Source organism: Entelurus aequoreus, linkage group LG06 (genome assembly GCF_033978785.1).
Source record: "Entelurus aequoreus isolate RoL-2023_Sb linkage group LG06, RoL_Eaeq_v1.1, whole genome shotgun sequence".
Taxonomy (NCBI): Eukaryota; Metazoa; Chordata; class Actinopteri; order Syngnathiformes; family Syngnathidae; genus Entelurus; species Entelurus aequoreus.
The window spans coordinates 8,058,358-8,086,061 of NC_084736.1; the positions used below are offsets into that span (position 1 = coordinate 8,058,358).

At 36.2% G+C, this 27,704-nt stretch overlaps 1 protein-coding gene across 1 annotated transcript; it reads left to right on the forward strand.

Moving 5' to 3' along the window:
• Positions 1–659: 659 nt before the first annotated feature.
• On the forward strand, positions 660–27,704 carry lfng (LFNG O-fucosylpeptide 3-beta-N-acetylglucosaminyltransferase). The gene is made up of 8 exons (XM_062049949.1): positions 660–1,143; positions 15,920–15,968; positions 16,160–16,262; positions 22,802–22,955; positions 23,035–23,120; positions 23,191–23,356; positions 23,433–23,518; positions 27,106–27,704. Exons 1-8 carry the CDS (start codon positions 757–759, stop codon positions 27,170–27,172), a joined length of 1,098 nt encoding a protein of 365 aa, XP_061905933.1. The 5' UTR covers positions 660–756; the 3' UTR covers positions 27,173–27,704.

Below are 27,704 nucleotides of genomic sequence, written 5' to 3' on the forward strand. Positions count from 1 at the left end.
GCCAAATAAAAAGAAGTGGCGGGCATCTTGAGTTTGACACCTGTGCTCTAAAACCTTTGTCAGTAAATTTAGTGTAAAAAAAACAAAAATTTGGAGTAATATTTCACACTATCAAACACTGGAAACATGCTGTGCAATGTGTTTTTTTAAATATTTATATAGCGATTTTCTCTAGTGACTCAAAGCGCTTTTACATAGTGATGCTTTTAAAAAAAGGCTTAAAAACCCTTCTTTAAAAAAAAGCCTTTTTATAGATATATGCATACTAGTTCTAGCTATTAGGCTGTTCTAGTTTGAATTTTTTTTATTATCTTTTTATTATTATTATTATTATAATTCAATACACTGTAGCACTTTCAGGTTGTTTGCTCAATGTAAAGTGCTTTTTACAAATAAAATCTATTATTATTATTAATTATATTATCTTTTTTGGTTCTTGTCGGAAACTCTTAGATGTTTGACTCAGATGACAATAAAACTTCTTTTTTTTTTCCATCTTATCTTTCAACTGTAAAACGAAACAGCCTCGAGCGAACATCCTGCGTGCGGTTATCTTAGACAGGGCGTGGCCTTGGTGAAACTCCTCCCAGGGGGCGTGGTTAGCGTCAAAGCTTATATATAAGGGCTGCTGTGACGTAGCGGCCATTCGCTGGGTAGCAATGCACAGAAGAGGGCACGCAAGAGGACACCAAAAGTTACCGTATGGACTTTAAATTAGAAATGGTTAATCGTTTTTGTCATTAAAATAGTTGAATTATGTTAAAAAACAACGGGAAGAAGACCGCCATCTGCGTGGCCACCACTGCGGGTCTTTGCCTACTCACGCTGCTGGTCGCCGTGCGGCATCACCGGGCTTATGCGGAGAGCACCCTCCGGGGGACGCGCACCGAGCGGGACAGCGGCGCCGCCGGGCAGAAGGGATTCTCGGCGTACTTCAGCAAGCTGAACCGCGGGCGGAGGGAGGCGGAGAAGCCCGCGGAGGGAACCCCCGGCTCGGAGAGCGCGGGTGCTCACGCCTCACCTCCGCCGGCGGAAGACATCAGCCCCAACGACCTGTTCATCGCGGTGAAGACCACCAAGAAGTTCCACCAGGCCAGGCTGAACCTCCTGCTGGACACTTGGATCTCCAGAAGCATGCAGCAGGTAGACTTTATTCATAATTATATTAATAATCATTAATTATTGCTGGGTCTTTATGCCCCTCCTTTTGTGCACTTTCCATTATTTTCTGAGTGATGCACACTTTTAATGAGGGAGCCCCTCTTTCTATTACGCAAGGGGTGTCAAACGTACGACCCACGGGCCCAAATTTGCTAAGTATAAAAATGAGCCGGAATTTTTGAATGAAAGAAACTGCTGTTCTAAATGTGTCCACTAGATGTCGCAATACCAATTATGTGTATCTTTGTAGATGATGCTACATATGTAAACAAAGTTAAAGTACCAATGATTGTCACACACACACACGCTGGGTGTGGGGAAATTATTCTCTGCATTTGACCCTTGATCACCCCCTGGGAGGTGAGGTGAGGGGAGCAGTGAGCAGCAGCGGTGGCCGCGCCCGGGAATCATTTTTGGTGATTTAACCCCCAAACCACGTGATGTATGTACACCAGTTGAGGGAAATGAGCAAACTATAATAATAATAATAATGGATTAGATTTTATATCGCGCTTTTCTATTATTAGATGCACTGTAAAAAAAAAATCCTATTTATATGGTTAATTTACTCTAAATTTCTAATGTAATTTTTCTATTTTTTTAAATAGTTTATAAAACTGTAGAATTGAAGACATTATCTGTAAATAAACAATCCGCCTGTTATTTTAAGTAATATGCCAGTAATGACAAACTATGTATATTTCTTTTTTTTTTTTTTTTACACAAAAATACCAAATTAATTATACATAACATTTTCTGTTTTCTTAAATCACTTTCAAATTCATGTAATATTACGATATTTTTCCGTAAAACGTTTCATGAAAATTTCTGTAATTATATTTTTGATCATTATTTGGTTCACAATGTTTTACTTTAATTTTATGGTTTTCGTTTGGCAGCCAGTAGATGACCGTTTTTTTACAGAATTTTTTTTTTTACAGTGTACTCAAAGCGCTCATAAATAACATCCTGTAATTTGATTTTTTATATTCTTTTTTTTTATCTTGATAGATTGAAAATGAACGCCAATGAGTTGACTCGCAAACATTATCACAATTTACTAATAATAATAATAGATTTTATTTGTAAAAAGCACTTTACATTGAGCAAACAGTGTATTAAAAACTAATAAACCGATGATAAAATAAATTAAAAATAAAAACTAGAACAGCCTAATAGCTAGAACTAGTATGCATTTGGGCTGCAACTAATTTGATAATCGATTAATCTGTCGATTATTACTTCGATCAATCAATTAATAATCTGATAAAAGAGACAAACTACATTTCTATCCTTTCCAGTATTTTATTGAAAAAAAACAGCATACTGGCACCATACTTATTTTGATTATTGTTTCTCAGCTGTTTGTAAATGTTGCAGTTTATAAATAAAGGTTTATTAAATTTTTTTTTTTTTTTTTAAAAAGTAGCCTCCACGCATGTGCATAGCATAGATCCAATGAATCGATGACTAAATTAATCGGCAACTATTTTTATAATCGATTTTAATCGATTAGTTGTTGCAGCCCTAGTATGCATATATGTAAAAAAAATATTTGTTTAAAAGAAGGGTTTTTAAGCTTTTTTTTTAAAAACATCCACAGTCTGTGGTGCCCTCAGGTGGTCAGGGAGAGAAAATTTATTCAGAAAGTATAAATAATGACACATAAACGTAGAACACTATTAACCGCAACATGTAAGTGTAAAAAAACAACAACATTATGATTTGTACATTTTCAAAATGTGCTTGTTCTATTTTCTAAACAAAGAAAGCAATCTGAAGTCGTCTTTATTTTTAAGTTATCGTGCTGTGATTTTACAAGTCCGGCCCACTTGGGGAGTAGATTTTTTTCCATGTGGCCCCCCGATCTAAAATGAGTTTGACACCCCTCTCTTTTTTGGGGAGAGGGGTGGGTTTTTTTTCCAAGCCCCCCCCCCCAGATGCTTCTTTCTGCAAGCCAGCACCACAACTCCTGTCCCCCTTTCTTTCCAAACCATGAAGGAGGAACAAAGGCCGTCTTTTTGGGGGGGTGGGGGGTGGGAAGAGCTTTCCCAGCGCCTAGTCTCCCCTCTTTTTCTCCATGGGAACACTAGAGCCGAGTCTGGGTCAAGCGTACGGAGGTGACGGGGGGCTTCCTTCGAGAAGGGGGACGCGGACAAAAAAAAAGGGGGTGCGTGTGAAAATGTGTCCCGACAAAGACGCTCGGTTAAAGTGGTTTACATCCTGCAGATGGGGGGTGGGGGGGGGGGCTATCATCCCATGTGAAGATGCATGGAAAGTGTTAGGCCACACCACAGGTTTTCTATTGGATTTAGGTCTGGGCTCTGTTTGAGCATGCTTTTGGTACGTTTATAGCTGTGCATGTGTGGTTGAAAGGGGCAGGCTAATTGCTGGTAATGGCCGCGAGTTAAGATCTCTAACGACTGTAGTGAAAAGAAAAAGTGGTGCAGGGCAGCTGGTGACAATAAGGAAAAAGATAGAGACATGGTGTATGGGCTACAATGCAAGAGGGAGTTTCCTGCAAGGGAGGGGGGCGGGGGGGACAACGCCAGGTGGTCAGGAGACACGGAACAAAGGATGCTCCCGGTTCCCACCGTGTACATATGGCCGCACATAGCCAGCGTCATTCATTCTCACGCTCAGCTGATGAACATCTGCGCTGCTTTAGGCCATCATTTTTGGCAACCAGAGTCAGACAGATGTCTTCACCATGGCTACAGCCATCGATTGTTTTAGTGACCTATCGATTAGTTTATTCGATTAATCGGGTAAAACGCACTTTGCTTAGTCTGCTTGCCATGGCCTTCATTCTTCATTTCTTTCAAGTTGAATCCATTACTTGATTACTCGAACAAAGTAGTCAATACATTACTTGAGTGTAGCCCTAGCCTTAGGGATGTCCGATAATTATCGGCTGATAAATGCTTTTAAATGTAATATCGGAAATTATCGTATCGGTTTCAAAATTATCGGTATCGTCGCTGTGTACACGGACGTAGGGAGAAGTACAGAGCGCCAATAAACCTTAAAGGCACTGCCTCTGCGTGCCGGCCCAGTCACATAATATCTACGGCTTTTCACACACACAAGTGAATGCCATGCATACTTGGTCAACAGCCATACAGGTCACACTGAGGGTGACCGTATAAACAACTTTAACACTGTTACAAATATGCGCCACACTGTGAACCCACACCAAACAAGAATGACAAACACATTTCGGGAGAACATCCGCACCGTAACACAACATAAACACAACAGAACAAATACCCAGAACCCCTTGCAGCACTAACTCTTCCGGGACTCTACAATATACACCCTCCCACCCCGCCCACCTCAACCTCCTCATGCTCTCTCAGGGAGAGCATGTCCCAAATTCCAAGCTGCTGTTTTGAGGCATGTTAAAAAAAATAATGCACTTTGTGACTTCAATAATAAATATGGCAGTGCCATGTTGGCATTTTTTTTCTCCATAACTTTAGTTGATTTATTTTGGAAAACCTTGTTACATTGTTTAATGCATCCAGCAAAATTAGGCATAATAATGAGTTAATTCCACCACTGTATATATCGGTATCGCTTGATATCGGAATCTGTAATTAAGAGTTGGACAATATCGGAATATCGGAAAAAAAGCCATTATCGGACATCTCTACCTAGCATACTATATTTTGAAAACTTTGAATATTCAATGTTTAACTTCAAAGGGAATCTAAATGTCATTCTCCCGAATTAGACATATTTCACTTTGAAGTTAAACATTGAATATTCAAAGTTTTCAAAATATACTATGCTAGGTAGAGATGTCCGATAATGGCTTTTTTCCCGATATTCCGATATTGTCCAACTCTGAATTACTGATACCGATATCAACCGATACCGATATATACAGTCGTGGAATTAACACATTATTATGCCTAATTTGGACAACCAGGTATGGTGAAGATAAGGTACTTTTTAAAAAAATTAATAAAATAAGATAAATTAAATTAAAAAAAATTTCTTGAATAAAAAAGAAAGTAAAACAATATAAAAACAGTTACATAGAAACTAGTAATTAATGAAAATTTGTAAAATTAAGTGTTAAAGGTTAGTACTATTAGTGGAGCAGCAGCACGCACAATCATGTGTGCTTACGGACTGTATCCCTTGCAGACTGTATTGATATATATTGATATATAATGTAGGAACCAGAATATTAATAACAGAAAGAAACAACCCTTTTGTGTGAATGAGTGTAAATGGGGGAGGGAGGTTTTTTGGGTTGGTGTACTAATTGTAAGTGTATCTTGTTTTTTTATGTTGATTTAATTGTTTTTTTTTTTAAAAACCCGATAATAAAAAAAACGATACCGATAATTACCGATATTACATTTTAAAGCATTTATCGGCCGATAATATCAGCAGGCCGATATTATCGGACATCTCTAATTCAGAGTATAGTTTTGTAACTTATTTTTGTGTCGTATTTAAATAAATATTATTAGCATTGTACTATTAATATTCTTTCTCGTGTGATACATTTATGTACCGTATTTTTCGGACTATAAGGCGCACTTAATATCCTTTCATTTTCTCAAAACTCCACAGTGCGCCTTATAACCCTGGTGCACCTAATGCACGGAAACATTTTGGTTGTGCTTACCGACCTCGAAGCTATATCATTTGGTACATGGTGTAATGATAAGAGTGACCAGTAGATGGCAGTCACACATAAGAGATGCGTGTAGACTGCAATATGAGTCAAGTAAACACCAAAATGTTATATGTTCCATTGAAAATATAGAACATTACACACGGCGGTCAAAAATCTATCAAAATGTTTTAGTAGGACTTTGGTAAGCTATGAAGCTGCACCACTTGATGGATTGTACTGTGCTTCAACATAGGAGTATTATTATGGTGTGTGTATAAGGTAAGACATATTATCTGGCGTTTTGTTTCGCAATATTATGCAAAAGCAACTTTTCTTACCTTCTGGTACCTGCTGATCTGTATTTGGGATCTGCATAAGTCCTGAAAATTTGGATAAGCTTCTTCTTTTTCTCTATCTTCTTGTTATGGGACATTCATCCTCCGCTGTTGCCATTTCTAACATAAAGTAGTGTAAAGTTCTTACTTATATCTGTCAGTAAACTCGCCATGAAAGCGCTAAAACATACCGGTGTAGTGAGTTTACATTATTCACCCAAGGAACTTTAGTTATTAGAGAGTTCCGGTTGGACGTTTTTTTCACGGGACACATTTCCGGTGTTGTTGTTGTTTCCGGATGAGGAGATGCTGCTCCGTTATTGATTGAAGTAAAGTGTGAATGTCATTAAAACAGTTAGCGCCATCTTCTGACACTTCTTCCACTCCCGTCCTTGCACGCTACACCGCTACAACAAAGATGACGGGGGAGAAGACGCCGTCGACCCTCCCGATTTTCCTGGGAGACTCCCGAATTTCTCCCGATTTCCACCCGGACAACAATATTGGGGGCGGGCCTTAAAGGTGTCCTCTACAACCTGTCGTCACGTCCGCTTTTCCTCCATACAAACAGCGTGCCGGCCCAGTCACATAATATATGCGGCTTTCACACACACTTAAGTGAATGCGACGCATGCTTGGTCAACAGCCATACAGGTCACGCTGAGGGTAGCCATATAAACAACTTTAACACTGTTACAAATATGCGCCACACTGTGAAGCCACACCAAACAAGAATGACAAACACATTTCGGGAGAACATCCGCACCGTAACACAACAGAACAAATACCCAGAACCCCTTGCAGCACTAACTCTTCCGAGACGCTACAATACACACCCCCGTTACTAAATCTTGCACTCTACCGAATACACTTTGTTTTAGAATAGAAGGAGCCAGCGATCCAACAATGGCTGCCTAAATTCGTAAATGGGTGGAATTCAGTACATATTTGTTTTAGAAGCACTTTTTATACTACAATGGAGTCTGGGGTGCTCAATAGAGGGAAGGGTGCCCGCCAGTGGGCTTCCTTCCTGTGGCGCTGGAGGCAGCCATCCAGGCACCGCGCACTCCGACGGGGGCCATGCCAAGCCACCCCTGACCTCCCTCCCCTTATCTCTGCTGCACAGATACTTTCATTTGCATGCAGTGAAAGTTGCCGTTTACAAACAAAGGCGAGGGGGCTAAGGGGGGAGGGGCTTAACTCCTGCAGCTGAATGCAAATGCAAGCAAACATATTTAGAAACTCACCCCAGTGGAGGATTTTCCTCAGAATGAAAAGTCCCACATTGTTCTATTCACTCCACATAGAGCAGACCTGGGCATTGTACGGCCCGCGGGCCGCATCCGGCCCTTTGCGCATCCCTGTCCGGCCCGCGTGAGGCCAATCATAAATTACAAAATAAATTTAAAAAAGTATCTATGTCGACTGTGCAATACAACAGTGCTGCTTTTGTTTTGAAAAGCGTTATTTGTATTACTTCCGTGTGGACGTATGCGCGTGTGCGATTGTGAGTGAATTGAACGGCGCAATTACAAATTACAAAATAAAGTTTAAAAAACATCTATGTCGTGCGTGCAATACAACTGTGCTGCTTTTATTTTGAAATGTGTTATTTATGCCGTATGTCCGGGGGGAACCTGTGAGTGAAGGTGCATAGAGACAAGTGATGAGACGCTAAAAAAAGAAAAGTTGATGAGGAATGGCGTGTTTCCAACAAGACATGGACTGCCAAGTATTTCTTTACATAAATTAATGGTAAAGCCGTGTGCTTAATGTGTGGTACACAGCTTGCTGTGTTTAAATATCATTTTAATCGCCACTACACGAAGAAACACGAGGGAAAATACCGGAATGTGTCTGATGTAGCGCGCGCAAGGGAGGCTGATGCGTTGATGGTAAAACTGCAAACCCAACAAGGACTTTGTGCCATATTTCACACCCCCAGAGATGCAGCCGTCAGGACAAGTTTCGTCATTTCTCACAAAAGCGCCAGAAAAAGTAAGGCGTTTTCTGACGGAGAGTTTATTAAGGAGTGCTTATTGGACTTTGTTGCGCTGATAATGCCCAGAGACAGGACTGTTTTTCGCTAACTTTGGATGAGAGCTCTGATGCAGTCAATTAAAGAGACAACCACAGGTAATGACTTGTTCACAGAGGTAAATGCGTGTTGGGACACGCTGGCAGGTGTGACAATCCAATCCACTTTATTTATATAGCACATTTAAACAACAAAATGTTTCCAAAGTGCTGCACAACAATATTACAAACAATATTCAAATATTATCCTTAGCTCCACCAATGACTGAATAAAAAGAAAAAAACAATTACATATAAAACCAATATAAAAAACAATATAGAATAGATATGATTAAAAACTATTTTTAACAACAGATGGTTGTCCAAATCTGATGGGGGAAAATGTTGGATAATGCAGGATAAAGTGACCTTAAAAAGCAATCTGCTTTTGTATAAAGTTAAGTTAGGTTAAATGAAATTATTATTATTATTATTAATTATTATCATCATTATTATTTATCTTATGGTATATCAAAAATAATATTGAGCAAAATTTAATTGAAATATTGTCGTGTGGCCCTCCAGCAGTGCTCGGGTTGCTTATGCGGCCCCCGGTGAAAATTAATTGCCCACCCCTGACATAGAGGGTGGAGGTCTTGGGGGCAGGTGGACACGTACTTTTTGATTGACCGATCAGCTTCTGCGCCTCGCCATCTGCCATTAGCTCACAGGGGTCAAACCCAAGGCCCGGGGGCCAGACGTGGCCCGCCACTTTATTTTATTTGGCCCTAGAAAGCCTGGAAATAACATGTATCAATAAAGTACTGTAACTTGTCTTACTAAATGTAGTCTCTTTCTATTTTGGAAAGAAAAAAATATATATCGCAAATTATGTTAACTTAAATCAAACATTCCAACTAGGGATGTCCAATAACATCGGCCTGCCGATATTATCGGCCGATAAATGCGTTAAAATGTAATATCGGAAATTATCGGTATCGGTTTTTTTATTATCTGTATCGTTTTTTTTTTACATTTTTTATTAATTTTTTATTAAATCAACATAAAAAACACAAGATACACTTACAATTAGTGCACCAACCCAAAAAACGTCCCTCCCCCATTTCTTTCTGTTATCAATATTCTGGTTCCTACATTATATATCAATATATATCAATACAGTCTGCAAGGGATACAGTCCGTAAGCACACATGATTGTGCGTGCTGCTGGTCCACTAATAGTACTAACCTTTAACAGTTCATTTTACTCATTTTCATTAATTACTAGTTTCTATGTAACTGTTTTTATATTGTTTTACTTTCTTTTTTATTCAAGAAAATGTTTTTAATTTAGATATCTTATTTTATTTTATTTTTAAAAAAGTACCTTATCTTCACCATACCTGGTTGTCCAAATTAGACATAATAATGTGTTAATTCCACGACTGCATAAATCGGTTGATATCGGTATCGGTTGATATCGGTATCGGTAATTAAAGAGTTGGACAATATCGGATATCGGCAAAAAGCCATTATCGGACATCCCTAATTCAAACCATTTTTAAAAAATATAAATAAATACTAATAATAATGATTTCAAAGCTAGTTATCCATCAAATTGTGCAATGTAAAAGTAGCAATAGATTCAATGGTAAAATTGTGAAATTTACTGTGGTTTTTACAGCATTTTTGGCTAAATGAACTACTTTTTTTAACTGTAATAAACTGTGTTGCTGTTTTGGCATTTACAGTAATACACAGAAAAATCTACAGTTGTTGATTTGCGGTAAAAAAAACAAAATTTTACTGTAAAATTGTAGTCTAGAAGTAAATTAGTCTCATTGCATAGCATGTTTTTAGTGTTTTGATAACTTGAAATATTACTCCAAATTATTGTTTTTTTCCCACTAAATTTACTGACAAAGGTTTTAGAACACAGGTGTCAAACTCAAGGCCCGGGGGCCAGATGTGGCCCGCCACTTCATTTTATTTGGCCCTCGAAAGCCTGGAAATAATATGTATCAATAAAGTACTGTAACTTGTCTTACTAAATGTAGTCTTTCTTTCTATTTTGGTAGAAAAAAAATACATGTACTCCATGTAATCGCAAATTATGTTAACTTAAATATTGTCTAATTATGCAAAAATATATTATCCAACATTAAAACAATTTTTTTAATAGAAATAAATACTAATAATTATGATTTCAAAGCAAGTTATCCATCAGATTGTGCAATGTAAAAGTAGCAATAGATTCAATGGTAAAATAGTGAAATTTACTGTGGTTTTTACAGCATTTTTCGCTAAATGAACAACTTTTTTTTACTGTAATAAACTGTGGTGCTGTTTTGGCATTTACAGTAATACACCCAAAAATCTACAGTTGTTGATTTGCGGTAAAAAAAACAAAAAAAACACAATTTTACTGTAAAATTGTAGTCTAGAAGTAAATTGGTCTCATTGCACAGCATGTTTTTAGTGTTTGATAACTTGAAATATTACTCCAAATTATTGTTTTTTTTCCACTAAATTTAGTGACAAAGGTTTTAGAGCACAGGTGTCAAACTCAAGGCCCGGGGGCCAGATGTGGCCCGCCACTTCATTTTATTTGGCCCTCGAAAGCCTGCAAATATTTATCAATAAAGTACTGTGACTTTTTTTTATTAAATTTTGTCTTTCTTTCTATTTTGGTAGAAAAAAAATACATGTACTTCATGTAATCGCAAATTATGTTAACTTAAATATTGTCTAATTATGCAAAAATATATTATCCAACATTAAAACAATTTTTTTAATAGAAATAAATACTAATAATAATGATTTCAAAGCTAGATATCCATCAGATTGTGCAATGTAAAAGTAGCAATAGATTTCATGGTAAAATTGTGAAATTTACTGTGGTTTTTACAGCATTTTTCGCTAAATGAACTACTTTTTTTTACTGTAATAAACTGTGTTGCTGTTTTGGCATTTACAGTAATACACCCAAAAATCTACACTTGTTGATTTGTGGTAAAAAAACAAAAAACAAACTAGCAACTCAGATGCCAATTTTTTACTGTAAAATTGTAGTCTAGAAGTAAATTAGTCTCATTCCACAGCATATTTCTAGTGTTTGATAGTGTGAAATATTACTCCAAATTATTGTTTTTTTCCCCACTAAAATTACTGACAAAAGTTTTGGAGCACAGGTGTCAAACTCAAGGCCCGCCACTTCATTTTATTTGGCCCTGGAAAGCCTGGAAATAATATGTTTCAATAAAGTACTGTAACTTTTCTTACAATATTTGTATTCTTTCTTTCTATTTTGGTAGAAAAAAAAATACACATACTTCATGTAATCGCAAATTATGTTAACTTAAATATTGTCTAATTATGCAAAAGTATATTATCAAACATTCAAACCATTTTTCAAATAGGAATAAATACTAATAATTACAATTTCAAAGCTAGTTATCCATCAAAATGTGCAATGCAAAAGTAGCAATAAATTTAATTGTAAAATTGGGAAATTTACTGTGGTTTTTACCGCATTTTTCTCGAAATGAAAAAACTCGTACTTTTTTTTTACTGTAATAAACTGTGGTGCCGTTTTGGCATTTACAGTAATACACCCAAAAATATTTCCATTTTGGGAGAAAAAAAATGTACTCCATGTAATCGCAAATTAAGTTAACTTAAATATTGTCTAATTATGCGAAAATATATTATCAAACATTCAAACCATTTTTTAAATAGAAAAAAATACTAATAATAATGATTTCAAAGCAAGTTATCCATCAAATTGTGCAATGTAAAAGTAGCAATAAATTTAATTGTAAAAATGTGAAATTTATTATTGTTTTTACCACATTTTTCTCGATATGAAAAAACCTTTACTTTTTTACTGTAATAAACTGTGGGGCCGTTTTGATATTTACAGTAATACACCAAAACATCTTTCTATTTTGGGAGAAAACAATTTTACTCCATGTAATCGCAAATAATGTTACTTAAATATTGTCTAATTATGCGAAAATATATGATCAAACATTCAAACCATTTTTTAAATACAAAAAAATACTAATAATAATGATTTCAAAGCAAGTTATCCATCAAATTGTGCAATGTAAAAGTAGCAATAAATTTAATTGTAAAATTGTGAAATTTACTGTGGTTTTTATTGCATTTTTCTCGAAATGAAAAAACCTGTACTTTTTTTTCACTGTAATAAACTGTGGTGCCGTTTTGGCATTTACAGTAATACACCCAAAAATATTTCCATTTTGGGAGAAAAAAATGTACTCCATGTAATCGCAAATTAAGTTACTTAAATATTGTCTAATTATGCAAAAAATATATTATCCAACATTAAGACCATTTTTGAAATAGTACAAAAATACTAATAATAATGATTTCAAAGCAAGTTATCCATCAAATTGTGCAATGTAAAAGTAGCAATAAATTTAATTGTAAAATTGTGAACTTTACTGTGGTTTTTACCGCATTTTTCTCAAAATGAAAAAACCTTTACTTTTTTACTGTAATAAACTGTGGGGCCGTTTTGGCATTTACAGTAATACACCAAAACATCTTTCTATTTTGGGAGAAAAAAAATGTACTCCATGTAATCGCAAATTAAGTTCACTTAAATATTGTCTAACTATGCAAAAATATATTATCAAACATTCAAACCATTTTTTAAATAGAAAAAAAATACTAATAATAATAATTTTGAAGCAAGTTATCCATCCAATTGTGCAATGCAAAAGTAGCAATAAATTTAAGTGTAAAATTGTCAAATTTACTGTGGTTTTTACCGCATTTTTCTCGAAATGAAAAAAAACTTTACTTTTTTACTGTAATAATGTAATAATAATAATGTAATGCCGTTTTGGCATTTACTGTAATACATCGAAAAATCTACAGTTGTTGATTTGCGGTAAAAAAAAACAACCAAACATGCAGCTCAGGTGCCAAAATTTTACTGTAAAAATGCACTTTTTTTCTATTTACAGTAAAAAAAACTAATGTAAGTTTTACAGTAAAATTCTGGCAAATTAGCTGATTTTTTAGCATAAAAACAGCAGTACTGTTTGTCCATTTACAGTAATATACACTACATTTTAGGGTGAAATTATTGCAACTTACCATATTTTTTTTTTACATTTTAGTGTTAAAAAAATCTAATAAAATGCAAAAATTGTGTAATAATAGTATTCACTAGGGCCAAACATAACTGCGATGTGGCCCCCGGTGCAAAGCACTTTGACATTAGCTGGTGCACACAGACATGGAGTCGAGAGGACTTGCCCGGGCAACCGCCGCCCCAAAGCAAATAAAGTCTCATGGCGCTCCACTTAAGATGTTTGCCGCACAAACACAGCCAGGCGCCTCTGGTTTTGCAGGGACGGGGCGGTGAGGAGAAGGCGTTGTGAGGCGGCGTGTATAGACACGTGGCTAAAGTAGCGTGCCGCCCGGCAGGTGCTGCCTCACCTGGAGTGTAAACAGACTGTTGGGGCGAGCACCTGTCGAGCGTTGCACGCACAAAAGTCTTTTTTTTTGTTTTTGTTTTAAAAAGCGCCTCAAGTCACATAGTTGGGTGGGAAAAGGGGGTGATGATGATAATTGGGATGCATGAATAGGGTCTGCAAGAAGGTGGGCGGACAGTCTGCCTCGCCCCCCGCCCGTTTTGTTCCAGGGTCTGGGATGCTTCTGGGGCGGCTGTGCGGTTGCCATGGAGAGAGTAGAGACGGGCGGCACAATGGGCCTTTATGGGAGCAGGAGGTTGTTTAACTCGGGCGACATAAAAGATACGCTGAACGCTGCTAATCGGGGGCGGTTTGTCTTAAAGTGAAGGGAAGCAAGATGCATCATGGGGGCTAGCGTACACCTGCACCTTTTTCTATCCATCGAGCATTAGCCAGCTCCAGGTTTTAGGGTAGCTGAGTTCAGTCAACTAAATAAATACAATAAGTTATGTGTAAACGTCACATATCTTATAAAAATATTTGCTTTTACCGAGCTAATCAATAGCATTAGCGTTAGCACCAGCTAGCAAGTCAGACTTGTAAATTACTCTATCCAGCTATGTATATTTTTAGTGTAAGAAATACATATCACTAGCTTGTTATCTACATGTACTTGTTCTTAAAAAGCTAGCATCTATCGATCGATCGATCTAGCTTAGCATTAGCACCAGCTAGCAAGTCAAAATGCTAAATTACGCTATCCAGCTATGTATCATGTTAGTGTAAGAAATACATATCACTAGCTTGTTATCTACATATATACTTTTTCTCTAAAAACTAGCATCTATCGATCGACCTTAGCATTAGCGTTAGCACCAGCTAGCAAGTCAAACTGCTAAATTACGCTATCCAGCTATGTATCATGTTAGTGTAAGAAATACATATCACTAGCTTGTTATTTACATATACTTTTCTTTAAAAACGATCGATCGATCGATCGATCTAGCTTAGCATTAGCATTAGCACCAGGTAGCAAGTAAGACTGGTAAATTATGCTATCCTGCTACAGTATGTATCATATTAGTGTAAGAGATACATATCACTATCTTGTTATCTACCGTATTTTTCGGACTATAAGTCGCAATTTTTTCATAGTTTGGCCGGGGGTGCGACTTATACTCAGGAGCGACTTATGTGTGAAATTATTAACACATTACCGTAAAATTTTTCTTAAAAAACTATCATCGATCGATCTAGCTTAGCATTAGCGTCAGCCTGCTAGCAAATAACAAGGAATGTTAGGCAAATCAACTTTTTTTGCTACGCTTCTTGTTAGCAAAATGATAACTTACGTTTTCTCGCGAGCTGATCCTAACGCTATCTTAGCTATTTCTGTATTCTCGCGAGCTGATGTTCTGTACTTCTAATTCCCTGCAAACTTTTTTATCCACCAAGCATGCAGGGGACAATTTGATATTTTTGTATTAAAAAAAAAAAGCTAAAACAGAAATATATAATTAAGGAATACATTTTGTGTCAGCTTTGTGTTGTAGGTGATGTATTATTATTACTTATTAGTAGAGATGGCCGATAATGGCTTTTTCGCCGATATCCGATATTGTCCAACTCTTAATTACAGATTCCGATATCAACCGATACCGATATATACAGTCGTGGAATTAACACATTGTTGTGATGCCCCGCTGGATGCATTAAACAATGTAACAAGGTTTTCCAAAATAAATCAACTCAAGTTATGGAAAAAAAGTAGCGGCGGGTGTATATTGCAGCGTCCTGGAAGAGTTAGTGCTGCAAGGGGTTCTGGGTATTCGTTCTGTGGTGTTTACGTTGTGTTACGGTGCGGATGTTCTCCCGAAATGTGTTTGTCATTCTTGTTTGGTGTGGGTTCACAGTGTGGCGCGTATTTGTAACAGTGTGAAAGTTGTTTGTACGGCCACCCTCAGTGTGACCTGTATGGCTGTTGACCAGTATGCCTTGCATTCACTTAAGTGTGTGAAAAGCTGTAGATATGTGTAGATATTATATTGGCGCTCTGTACTTCTCCCTACGTTCGAGTACACAGCGACGTTTTAAAAAGTCATAAATTGTACTTTTTGAAACCGATACCGAATATTTCCGATATTACATTTTAAAGCATTTATCGACATCCCTACTTATTAGTATCAAAATGTTAGCTTTTTCTCATTCCGTTTAAAGTTTGCTCATTCTTTTTACTTTTTTAGGTGATTTTTTTGTTAATATTGTGACCTGTCACACATAATGAACACACCGTTAATTCGTTCCTTTCTCTTTGTCTACAGACATACATCTTCACGGACGGCGAGGACGAAGAGCTCAAACGGAAAATCGGTGAGTGTCACGATTTGGCGGGGATTTTTTTCCGCCCGCGCAGACGCAAGTGTTGACTTTTAAGCGCGTCGCGCCTTAAAGGGTCGCCGGACACATCTGTCTCTGTGGAAGTTCCCGCCAAGAACACATCGGCTTGCGTTGACACAGGCGTTTATGTTTCACGACTCTTCCTCCTTCATGTGTGGCCGCAGGGAGTCACGCCATCAACACCAACTGCTCCGCCGCTCACAGCAGACAGGCCCTGTCCTGCAAGATGGCCGTGGAGTACGACAAGTTCATCGAGTCCAGCAAGAAGTAAGTGTCTAGTCCAGGGGTCGGCAACCTTTACCACTCAAAGAGCCATTTTGGCAAGTTTCACAAATTAATGAAAGTAATGGGAGCCACAAAAAAAATTTTTAAATTTAAAATGAAAAACACCGCATACAAAGCTTAAATGCTTTGTGCTATGTTAACCAGGGGTCTCCGACACACGCACCGGCACGCACTTTAATGTGGAAATTTGATGTTAGTGCAGCCCGCGAGTTTTGAATGAATGGCGCTTGATAGCGTCATACTTGCCAACCCTCTCATTTTTCCCGGGAATACTCCCGAATATCAGAGCGTGATGACACTGCATTTGGCGCCCTCTACAGTCTGCCCTAACAGTGTAGCTGCTCGACCACACGTAGAATGCAATTTCAGCTTGCTCACGTAAGTGACAGCAAGGCGTACTACCTCAGCAGCCACACATCTTACACTGACGGTACCAATACCCAGAATCCCATGCAGCCCTAACTCTTCCGCTCAACCAACGCACGGAGAGGGGGGAGGGGAGGGGGGGGTTGATGTGTGGGGGGATTTGGTGGTAGCAGGGGTGTATAATGTAGACCGGAAGAGTTAGGGCTGCATGGGATTCTGGGTAATGGTTGTGTTGTGTTTATGTTGTGTTACGGTGGGATGTTCTCCAGAAATGTGTTTTTCATTCTTTTTTGGTGTGGGTTCACAGTGTGGTGCATATTTGTAACGTAACAATGTTAAAGTTGTTTGATACGGCTACCGTCAGTGTAAGCTGTGTGGCTGATGAGTAAGTATGCTTTGCTGTCTCCTATGTGTGCAAGTAATAACAACATGCAACATGTGGCTGGACTGGCACGCTGTATGTAAATGCTATAGAGGACAATTACTGCAGTGCGATTAGGGCACGCCTTTTATTTAGTAATTAGAGTGTAAATAGGATTATTTTTTCCCTGGGAGCAATCTATGAGAGACACTGAGATCCATAAGTCTCCTGGGAAAATTGGGGGGGGGGTCGGCATGTATGTAGTTGAGCCGCATCAAAGTGGTCAAGGAGCCGCATGCGGCTCCGGAGCCGCGGGTTGCCGACCCCTGGTCTAGTCGCACTAATTCCACAAAACCCCTAAAGGTGACTTTTTAAAGATGGCATTAACACACCAAAAATACATTGGTTTTGTTTCGTAAAAAAACCCACATTAAATTCAATATAGGGGCCACAAAATGACATCAAATAACTTGTCGTAGGGATGTACGTTATACCGGTACTAGAATAGTACCGCAATACCAATGAATCATAGTCGGTACTATACCGCCTCTAAAAAGTACCGGTCCCCGCCACCCCCTTTTTTTAACGGGCATGACGGCGCGTCGTCACATTGCTGGTTTTACAAGCAGAGGAGCATGTTCGGCAGCGCACACACACAGAGTACTTACAAGTAGACAGAAAAGGGAGAACGGACGCATTTTGGCTTAAAAAGTAAAGATAAAGGTCAAGTAATAACACTGAAATGCCCTCAGGAAGAGGTGCTTTAAGACATGACTAGCTAGCTAGCGGCTAACGTCCAGCTACTTTTAAATCACTAGTCCTGGTCTCCATGGCGACAAATAAAGTAAGTTTCTTACAAGTATCATTATCACTGCAGGACGAGGAATAGCTAAACATGCTTCACTACACACCGTAGCTCACCGGCGTCATAATGTAAACAAACGCCATGGGTGGATCCACACCTGACATCCACTGTAATGATACAAAGTACAGGAGCGTATCTAGTCGATACTACTATGATTACATCAATATTTTTTAGCATCACAAAATCTTTTTTTGTTTTTTTAACATGTATATTAAGTTTATAAAGCCCAACATTTTGGCAATTTTATGAAGTCGTAATTTTACTCGACAAAAGTCACAATTTTATAAGAAAACTTAAAAAAATGTTGCAATATCATAATAACAATCGGAATTTTTACTTTGCAAAATTATGACAAAAGTCGTAATTTTACTCAAAAAATGTCACTATTTTACAAGTACAACACAAAAATTGGCAATGTTGTGATAAAAGTCAGAGTTTTATATGACAAATGTCACCATTTTGCTTTCAAAAGTAATAATTTTACATATTCATATTATGTTTATAAACTCGGGAAATACGTCCCTGGACACATGAGGACTTTGAATATGACCAATGTAGGATCCTGTAACTACCGTATTTTTCGGAGTATAAGTCGCACTGGAGTATAAGTCGCACCTGCCAAAAATGCATAATAAAGAAGGAAAAAAACATATATAAGTCGCACTGGAGCCCGGCCAAACTGAAAAAAAACTGTGACTTATAGTCTGAAAATACGGTACTTGGTATCGGATTGATACCCAAATTTGTGGTATCATCCAAAACTAATGTAAAGCATCAAACAACAGAAGAATAAGTGATTATTACATTTTAACAGAAGTGTAGATAGCACATGTTTAAACAGAAATTATCACTGCAGGACGAGGAATAGCTAAACATGCTTCACTACACACCGTAGCTCACCGGCGTCATAATGTAAACAAACGCCATGGGTGGATCTACACCTGACATCCACTGTAATGATACAAAGTACAGGAGCGTATCTAGTCGATACTACTATGATTACATCAATATTTTTTAGCATCACAAAATCTTTTTTTGTTTTTTTAACATGTATATTAAGTTTATAAAGCCCAACATTTTGGCAATTTTATGAAGTCGTAATTTTACTTGACAGAAGTCACAATTTTATAAGAAAACTTTAAAAAATGTTGCAATATCATAATAACAATCTGAATTTTTACTTTGCAAAATTATGACAAAAGTCGTAATTTTACTCAAAAAATGTCACTATTTTACAAGTACAACACAAAAATTGGCAATGTTGTGATAAAAGTCAGAGTTTTATATGACAAATGTCACCATTTTGCTTTCAAAAGTAATAATTTTACATGTTCATATTATGTTTATAAACTCGGGAAATACGTCCCTGGACACATGAGGACTTTGAATATGACCAATGTAGGATCCTGTAACTACCGTATTTTTCGGAGTATAAGTCGCACTGGAGTATAAGTCGCACCTGCCAAAAATGCATAATAAAGAAGGAAAAAAACATATATAAGTCGCACTGGAGCCCGGCCAAACTGAAAAAAACTGACTTATAGTCTGAAAATACGGTACTTGGTACCCAAATTTGTGGTATCATCCAAAACTAATGTAAAGCATCAAACAACAGAAGAATAAGTGATTATTACATTTTAACAGAAGTGTAGATAGAACATGTTTAAACAGAAATGATCCCTGCAGGACGAGGAATAGCTAAACATGCTTCACTACACACCGTAGCTCACCGGCGTCATAATGTAAACAAACGCCATGGGTGGATCTACACCTGACATCCACTGTAATGATACCAAGTACAGGAGCGTATCTAGTCGATACTACTATGATTACATCAATATTTTTTAGCATCACAAAATCTTTTTTTGTTTTTTTAACATGTATATTAAGTTTATAAAGCCCAACATTTTGGCAATTTTATGAAGTCGTAATTTTACTCGACAAAAGTCACAATTTTATAAGAAAACTTTAAAAAATGTTGCAATATCATAATAACAATCGGAATTTTTACTTTGCAAAATTATGACAAAAGTCGTAATTTTACTCAAAAAATGTCACTATTTTACAAGTACAACACAAAAATTGGCAATGTTGTGATAAAAGTCAGAGTTTTATATGACAAATGTCACCATTTTGCTTTAAAAAGTAATAATTTTACATATTCATATTATGTTTATAAACTCGGGAAATACGTCCCTGGACACATGAGGACTTTGAATATGACCAATGTAGGATCCTGTAACTACTTGGAATCGCATCGATACCCAAATTTGTGGTATCAGCCAAAACTAATGTAAAATATCAAACAGAAGAATAAGTGATTATTACATTTTAACAGAAGTGTAGATAGAACATGTTAAGAGAGAAAATAAGCAGATATTAACAGTAAATGAACAAGTAGATTAATAATTCATTTTCTACCACTTGTCCCTAATAATGTGTACAAAATAATAGGTGTATAAATGACACAATATGTTACTGCATATGTCAGCAGACTAATTAGGAGTCTTTGTTTGTTTACTTACTACTAAAAGACAAGTTGTCTAGTATGTTCACTATTTTATTTAAGGACAAAATTGCAATAATAAACATATGTTTAATGTACCCTAAGATTTTTTGTTCAAATAAAGACAATAATGCCATTTTTTGTGGTCCCCTTTATTTAGAAAAGTATTGAAAAGCCTCAAAATACATTTTGGTACTGGTACCAAAATATTGGTATCAGGACAGACAACCCTAATGTGAAGTGTTCGAAGTTAGGTTTGCCGCTATCCAGGTGGAACAATCCATTTCGTATTTTCGATAGGCAATCTTAGGCATCCTTAATTTCATTCAGGCAACCTGATTGATTGATTGTTATCGGCTATATTAATTGCATATTATTATTATTTTTTTTTTCATTAATTACATATTTAAATGGCAGAGCAGGAATCTTCAAACTTTACAAAATCCACTGCGTACACACACACTTTAATCCAAAATGTCCCCACAAAGAAGGTATGTGCGACACTAGAGTAAGGTAGAATACTCTCAATTTTACAATTTGTCACACTTTTATTATTTCGCAATTTTTACTTTTTATTCGACCCCTTTTACGCATTGCTTTCGCACTATCTTGTTTAGCTCATTTATTAGGGTCCGCCCTGTACCCAGTACAAAGGAACCTATTGTATTTGTAAGGTTTTATTATTAGGGTCCGCACAGGACCTTTTCATTATTCTTTATTCTTCTGCCGCCACAAAAAACGCTAATTTGACCCACTTAACATGCTCCAAAACTCACCAAATTTGACTCACATCAGGACCTGCGAAAATTTCAATAAAATAAAAAACCAAACACCAAAAATCAAAATTGCGCTCTAGCGCCCCCTAGGAAAAAACAAAAACAAACTGGCTGTAACTCCCACTAGGAAGGTCGTAGAGACATGAAACAAAAACCTCTATGTAGGTCAGACTTAGACCTACATTTCATAATTTTACATCCTTGGGCAAAAACCAACAGGAAGTTGGCAATTTCCCCTTCAAGACAAAATTGTACTAAAAAAACTCATTTTTGCCTCTTTGACCTCTAATTTGACCCCTTTAAAATACTTCAAAACTCACCAAAATTAACACACACATTGGGACTGCTGGAAATTGCGATCTAAAAAAAAAATGTAACCCCAAAGCTCAAAATTGCGCTCTAGCGCATGTTTTTAATAAAACCGAGACAAAACTGCTTTTTAGAGGAAAACTCAGACAAAACTGCTTGTAACTTCCGGTAGGAACGGCTTAGAGACATGAAACAAATACCTCTTTGTAGGTCTCACCTAGACCTACATTTCATAGATTGACATCCTTCAGCAAAAATCAACAGGAAGTTTGCTATTCCTCCTTCAAAACAAAATTTTTGTTACAACCGGTCACCAAACATCAAACGTTATCTCCTCTGAGCGCGTTTGTCGTTTCGGCTTCAAACTGCTACAGGAGAGAGATTGAACCCTTCTGATTAAAAGTTCTTTACGGATTTTTGATACGTGCTACCGTTTTGATTTTACGAGCCTTCAAAGACCCGCAGCACTAAAGTTGCTTCGCTGCTGTGATTTTACGCGCCTTCAAAGAAAACAACCACTGTGCCGCAGCACCTATGTAAAAGACACAGACACAACTTCCTCTAACTCCCAGTACGAATATCGTAGAGACACGAAACAAAAACCTCTATGTAGGTCTCACTCAGGACTACCACTGGACAAAAGTATTGGGACACCTAGGACTAGCACCTGCCAAAATGCGGACCCGACCAAGGCTGCTTGCAGCTTTAATTGTTTATGTTCTCTGTTTGTTTTTTGTTTTGTTTTGTTTTTTTGCTCTATGCTTTTTAACTTGTAAAGCACTTTGGTTCAATTAAAAAATTGTTGTAAACGTGCTATATACCGTATTTTTCGGAGTATAAGTCGCACCGGCTGAAAATGCATAATAAAGAAGGAAAAAAACATATATAAGTCGGACTGGAGTATAAGTCGCATTTTTGGGGGAAATGTATTTGATAAAACAACACCAAGAATAGACATTTGAAAGGCAATTTAAAATAAATAAAGAATAGTGAACAACAGGCTGAATAAGTGTACGTTATATGAGGCATAAATAACCAACTGAGAACGTGCCTGGTATGTTAACGTAACATATTATGGTAAGAGTCATTCAAATAACTAACATATAGAACATGCTATACGTTTACCAAACAATCTGTCACTCCTAATCGCTAAATCCCATGAAATCTTATACGTCTAGTCTCTTACGTGAATGAGCTAAATAATATTATTTGATATTTTACGCTAATGTGTTAATAATTTCACACATAAGTCGCTCCTGAGTATAAGTCGCACCCCCGGCCAAACTATGAAAAAATACGGTAGTTTGATGCTAAAATGTCCAAAAATGGTGTTTCCAGGTGGTTCTGTCACGTGGACGACGACAACTACGTGAACGTGCGCACCCTACTGAAGCAGCTGTCCCAGTACCAGCACACCCAGGACGTGTACATCGGCAAACCCAGCCTGGACAGACCCATCGAGGCCACGGAGAGGCTGGGGGACAACAAGATGGTGCGGAAACCACCAATTTACCTCATTTTTGGATTAAGTTAGCCTTTCTACATTTGTCTTGTCTTCTTCTTCACCACAGACACCAGTCAACTTCTGGTTTGCGACCGGAGGGGCGGGCTTCTGCGTTAGTCGGGGTTTGGCGCTGAAGATGAGCCCGTGGGCCAGGTAAGAAACGCGGTCACCGATCAGAGGTTGTCTTATCACCACTTACCTTAACCGTGTCTCGTCTCTCCAGCGGCGGCCACTTCATGAACACGGCGGAAAAGATCCGCCTGCCGGACGACTGCACCATCGGTTACATCATCGAGTCGGTCTTGGGCGTGCCCCTGATCCGCAGCAACCTCTTCCACTCCCATCTGGAAAACCTGCAGCAGGTTTCGCGCTCTGAGATCCACAAGCAGGTAAGGAGCAATCGCCATCATCATGTCTCTCACCTTCTGGAACCTTCTTGACGTGACTTCTTCTCTTCCATGTCAGATCACTCTGAGTTATGGGATGTTTGAGAACAAAAGTAACATCATCAACCTGAAAGGAGCTTTCCCCATGGAGGAGGATCCATCGAGGTGAGACCTTACAACATTAGATGAGAGCAAACAATTAAAAAACAATATAACAAGATGTACGTATGTCATGTTTTAATTTTTTTAATTTTTTAAAATATAACCATAAACTACGGAGCCCCTAAAAGGACATGGAGGAAAGTTTGTTTTTTTTTAAATATTTTTTTATTTTTTTTAGACACGAATCTCGTGCGCACGAGAAACTTTTTATAAAGTTATAAAAAATAAAAATAAAAAATGTATAATTTTTTAAAATTTATTTATTTTTTAGACATGTATCCCGTGCGCACGAGAACGTTTTTTTAAAATAACTTTATAAAAAGTTTCTCGTGCGCATGAGAAACATGTCTAAAAAAAATAAATAAATAAATTATTTAAAAAAAAATCCCCCCCATGTCCCTTTAGGGCAGGGGTCACCAACGCGGTGCCCGCGGGCACCAGGTAGCCCGTAAGGACTAGATGAGTAGCCCGCTGGCCTGTTCTAAAAATAGCTCAAATAGCAGCACTTACCAGTGAGCTGCCTCTATTTTTTAAATTTTATTTATTTACTAGCAAGCTGGTCTCGCTTTGCTCGACATTTTTAATTCTAAGAGAGACAAAACTCAAATAGAATTTGAAAATCCAAGAAAATATTTGAAAGACTTGGTCTTCACTTGTTTAAATAAATTCATTAATTTTTTTACTTTGCTTCTTATAACTTTCAGAAAGACAATTTTAGAGAAAAAATACAACCTTAAAAATGATTTTAGGATTTTTAAACACATATACCTTTTTACCTTTTAAATTCCTTCCTCTTCTTTCCTGACAATTTAAATCAGTGTTCAAGTAAATTAATTTTTTTTATTGTAAAGAATAATAAATACATTTTAATTTAGTTCTTCATTTTAGCTTCTGTTTTTTCAACGAAGAATATTTGTGAAATATTTCTTCAAACTTATTATGATTAAAATTCAAAAAAATTGTTCTGGCAAATCTAGAAAATCCGTAGAATCAAATTTGAATCTTATTTCAAAGTCTTTTGAATTTCTTTTAAAATTTTTGTTTTGGAAAATCTAGAAGAAATAATGATTTGTCTTTGTTAGAAATATAGCTTGGTTCAATTTGTTATATATTCTAACAAAGTGCAGATTGGATTTTAACCTATTTAAAACATGTCATCAAAATTCTAAAATTAATCTTAATCAGGAAAAATTACTAATGATGTTCCATAAATTATTTTTTTTAATTTTTTCAAAAAGATTCGAATTAGCTAGTTTTTCTCTTCTTTTTTTCGGTTGAATTTTGAATTTTAAAGAGTCGAAATTGAAGATAAACTATGTTTCAAAATTGAATTGTCATTTTTTTCGTGTTTTCTCCTCTTTTAAACCGTTCAATTAAGTGTAAATATCATTAATTATTAATAATAACATAGAGTTACAGGTAAATTGAGCAAATTGGCTATTTCTGGCAATTTATTTAAGTGTGTATCAAATTGGTAGCCCTTCGCATTAATCACTACCCAAGAAGTAGCTCTTGGTTTCAAAAAGGTTGGTGACCCCTGTTTTAGGGGCTCCGTAATAAAAATAAATATCTTTTTTTAATTATTTTTTTATTAAATAAAATATTTATTTTGTTATATTGCCTATATATATATATATATATATATATATATATATATATATATATATATATATATATATATATATATATATATATATATATATATATATATATATATATATATATTTATTTGTTTTATTAAATAAAATATTTATTTTGTTATTACCTATATTTTTTTTATTATTATACAGAACAGCTACATCCTTGCAATATAAACTGGTACTTTTTTATTAAAAACATAAGTCTCTGTACAGCAATAGTTTTCTAAGGTTCAAATTTATGGGTCCTGTAAAAAAAACTTACAATGAAATACAATAATATCAACACAAATATTTTGATGCATACAATAATTTTATAATAATCATATACCGTATTTTCCGCACTATAAGTCGCACCTAAAAACCTCCAATTTTCTCAAAAGCTGACAGTGCGCCTTATAATCCGGTGCGCCTTATATATGGACCAATATTGAGCCACAACAGGTCTCGCAACTACGTGATGCATAACGTAACCCCAGCCTCTATACTGTAGCGTCTATTCTATGCGCCTTATAATGCGGTGCGCCTTATATATGAACAAAGTTTTAAAATAGGCCATTCATTGAAGGTGCGCCTTATAGTGCGGAAAATACGGTAATTGTTATAGAAAAAAGTGAATTACGTACAAGTGCCTATACAAATAATTATCGGGGTTTTAAAATATTTTTAAATTGGAAACAGTAACATTATGATTTTGGTCAATAAAATAAACTTATTTTATTGATGAATGTAGTGATTATTATTGTAATAATAATCAGATAAATATAGAAAAAAGGATTGGTCCAATTATGTGCAGATAATGATCTGGGTTTAAAAAGGTGTTTCAATTAGAAACAGAAAGTACATATAATTAAATAAACATATTCTACTGATGAATATAATATTAATTGAAATATAGAAAAAATTTACAAATAAAATCTACAAATAATGATCTAGGTTTTAAAAAGGTATTTACATTTAAAAAATAAAATACAATGAAATAAACATGCATTTGACTGTTTAATATAATGATTAATATTATAATAAAAATCATAGAAATACTATACAAAAAAGTGAGTTAAGTATTAAAATCTACAAATAATAATCTGGGTTTAAGAAAGTATGTCGAGTAGAAACCAAAACACTAATTAAATATAATAAAGTGAACATATATTGATGAAGGTGAGACCTTACAACATTAAATGAGAGCAAACCATTAATAATCAATACAACAAGATGTATAAATATGCCTGTATGTCAGGAGTTTTATTTTTTTAAGAAATATAACCATAAACATATATCTTTTTTTTATTTTTTAAATAAATTGAATATTTATTGTTATATTGCCAATATTTTTTTTATTATTATACAGAACAGCTACATCCTTGCAATATAAACTGGTACTTTTTTATGAAAAACATAAGTCTCTGTACAGCAATAGTTTTCTAAAGTTCAAATGTATAGATCCTGTAAAAAAAACTTACAATGGAATACAATAAAATCAACACAAATATATTGATGGATACAATAATTTAATAATAATCATATAATTGTTATAGAAAAAGGGAATTACGTACAAGTGCCTATACAAATAATTATCAGGGTTTTAAAATATTTCTAAATTAGAAACCAAAACACTAATTAAATATAATAAAGTGAAGATATATTGATGAATATAATAATAGTAATACAAAATATCATTAAAAAAATTGACAACAATCTACACAATGATGGTTTTAAAAAAGTTTATAAATTGGAAAAAGCAAATCTATAATCATACAAATAATCTACTGATTAAACAGCTAATTCTGAAAGTATAATTTTTTGCGGCTCAAATGATTACACATACACAATATGTAAGTCTGTGTAAAATACAATTCTCCAAATATTGTTACGTAATAGTTTTTTTTGTAATAATGTATGTTTTTTTGTGAAGTCCTTGCTAACCTAGTTTGTGGCCTCTCTTTCTTGCAGGTTCAAGTCTGTGCACTGTCTGCTGTACCCAGACACGCCGTGGTGTCCCCTCCAGGTTGCCTTTTAGGGCGACCGCTCCTTTCCTCATCCTCGTCCTCGCCGTGCCTCGGTATCTGAAAGGCACGCGAGGACCAGCGTCTTTCTCTTTAAGGCCGCGTGTCGCCGCCGCTGGGTTCTTTACAGCGAGCGCGACGCGGGGTCTTTGTGTTAATTGGGCTGCTGTGCGGCACCACACTTACGGGACTACCACCACTTCCTGTCTAGAGCTTGGACAGGAAGTAGCTTTCTGCGTTTTTTTTATTTTTTATTTTCTAAGCTTTGCAGGCAATCAGTGGCGCTTGTAAAATGAATCTGCAATTCTCATAGAATGTATTTGATATTTTCCAAGCCCTTTTTTTTGCCAGCTTTACGCGACTTTTGTTTGTCTTTTAAAATTTTCAAGCGTTTCGATGGTGACTTTCGATGACTGCGATTTTGTCATTTGTCAATAAGGCGGCCCAATCTGAAGTTAATCAGGACTAAGCACTTTTTTTAAAACAAATTACATAATATATGTCCTGGATTGGATTCAGATTTGTACGGAGTCCTTAAATGGACAT

Coding starts and splice junctions, on each gene's coding strand:
- lfng (XM_062049949.1), top strand. CDS start 757: ATGTTAAAAAACAACGGGAAGAAGACCGCCATCTGCGTGGCCACCACT. Junction 23,357..23,432: donor GCTCTGAGATCCACAAGCAG/GTAAGGAGCAAT, acceptor CTTCCATGTCAG/ATCACTCTGAGTTATGGGAT. Junction 23,519..27,105: donor ATGGAGGAGGATCCATCGAG/GTGAGACCTTAC, acceptor TCTTTCTTGCAG/GTTCAAGTCTGTGCACTGTC.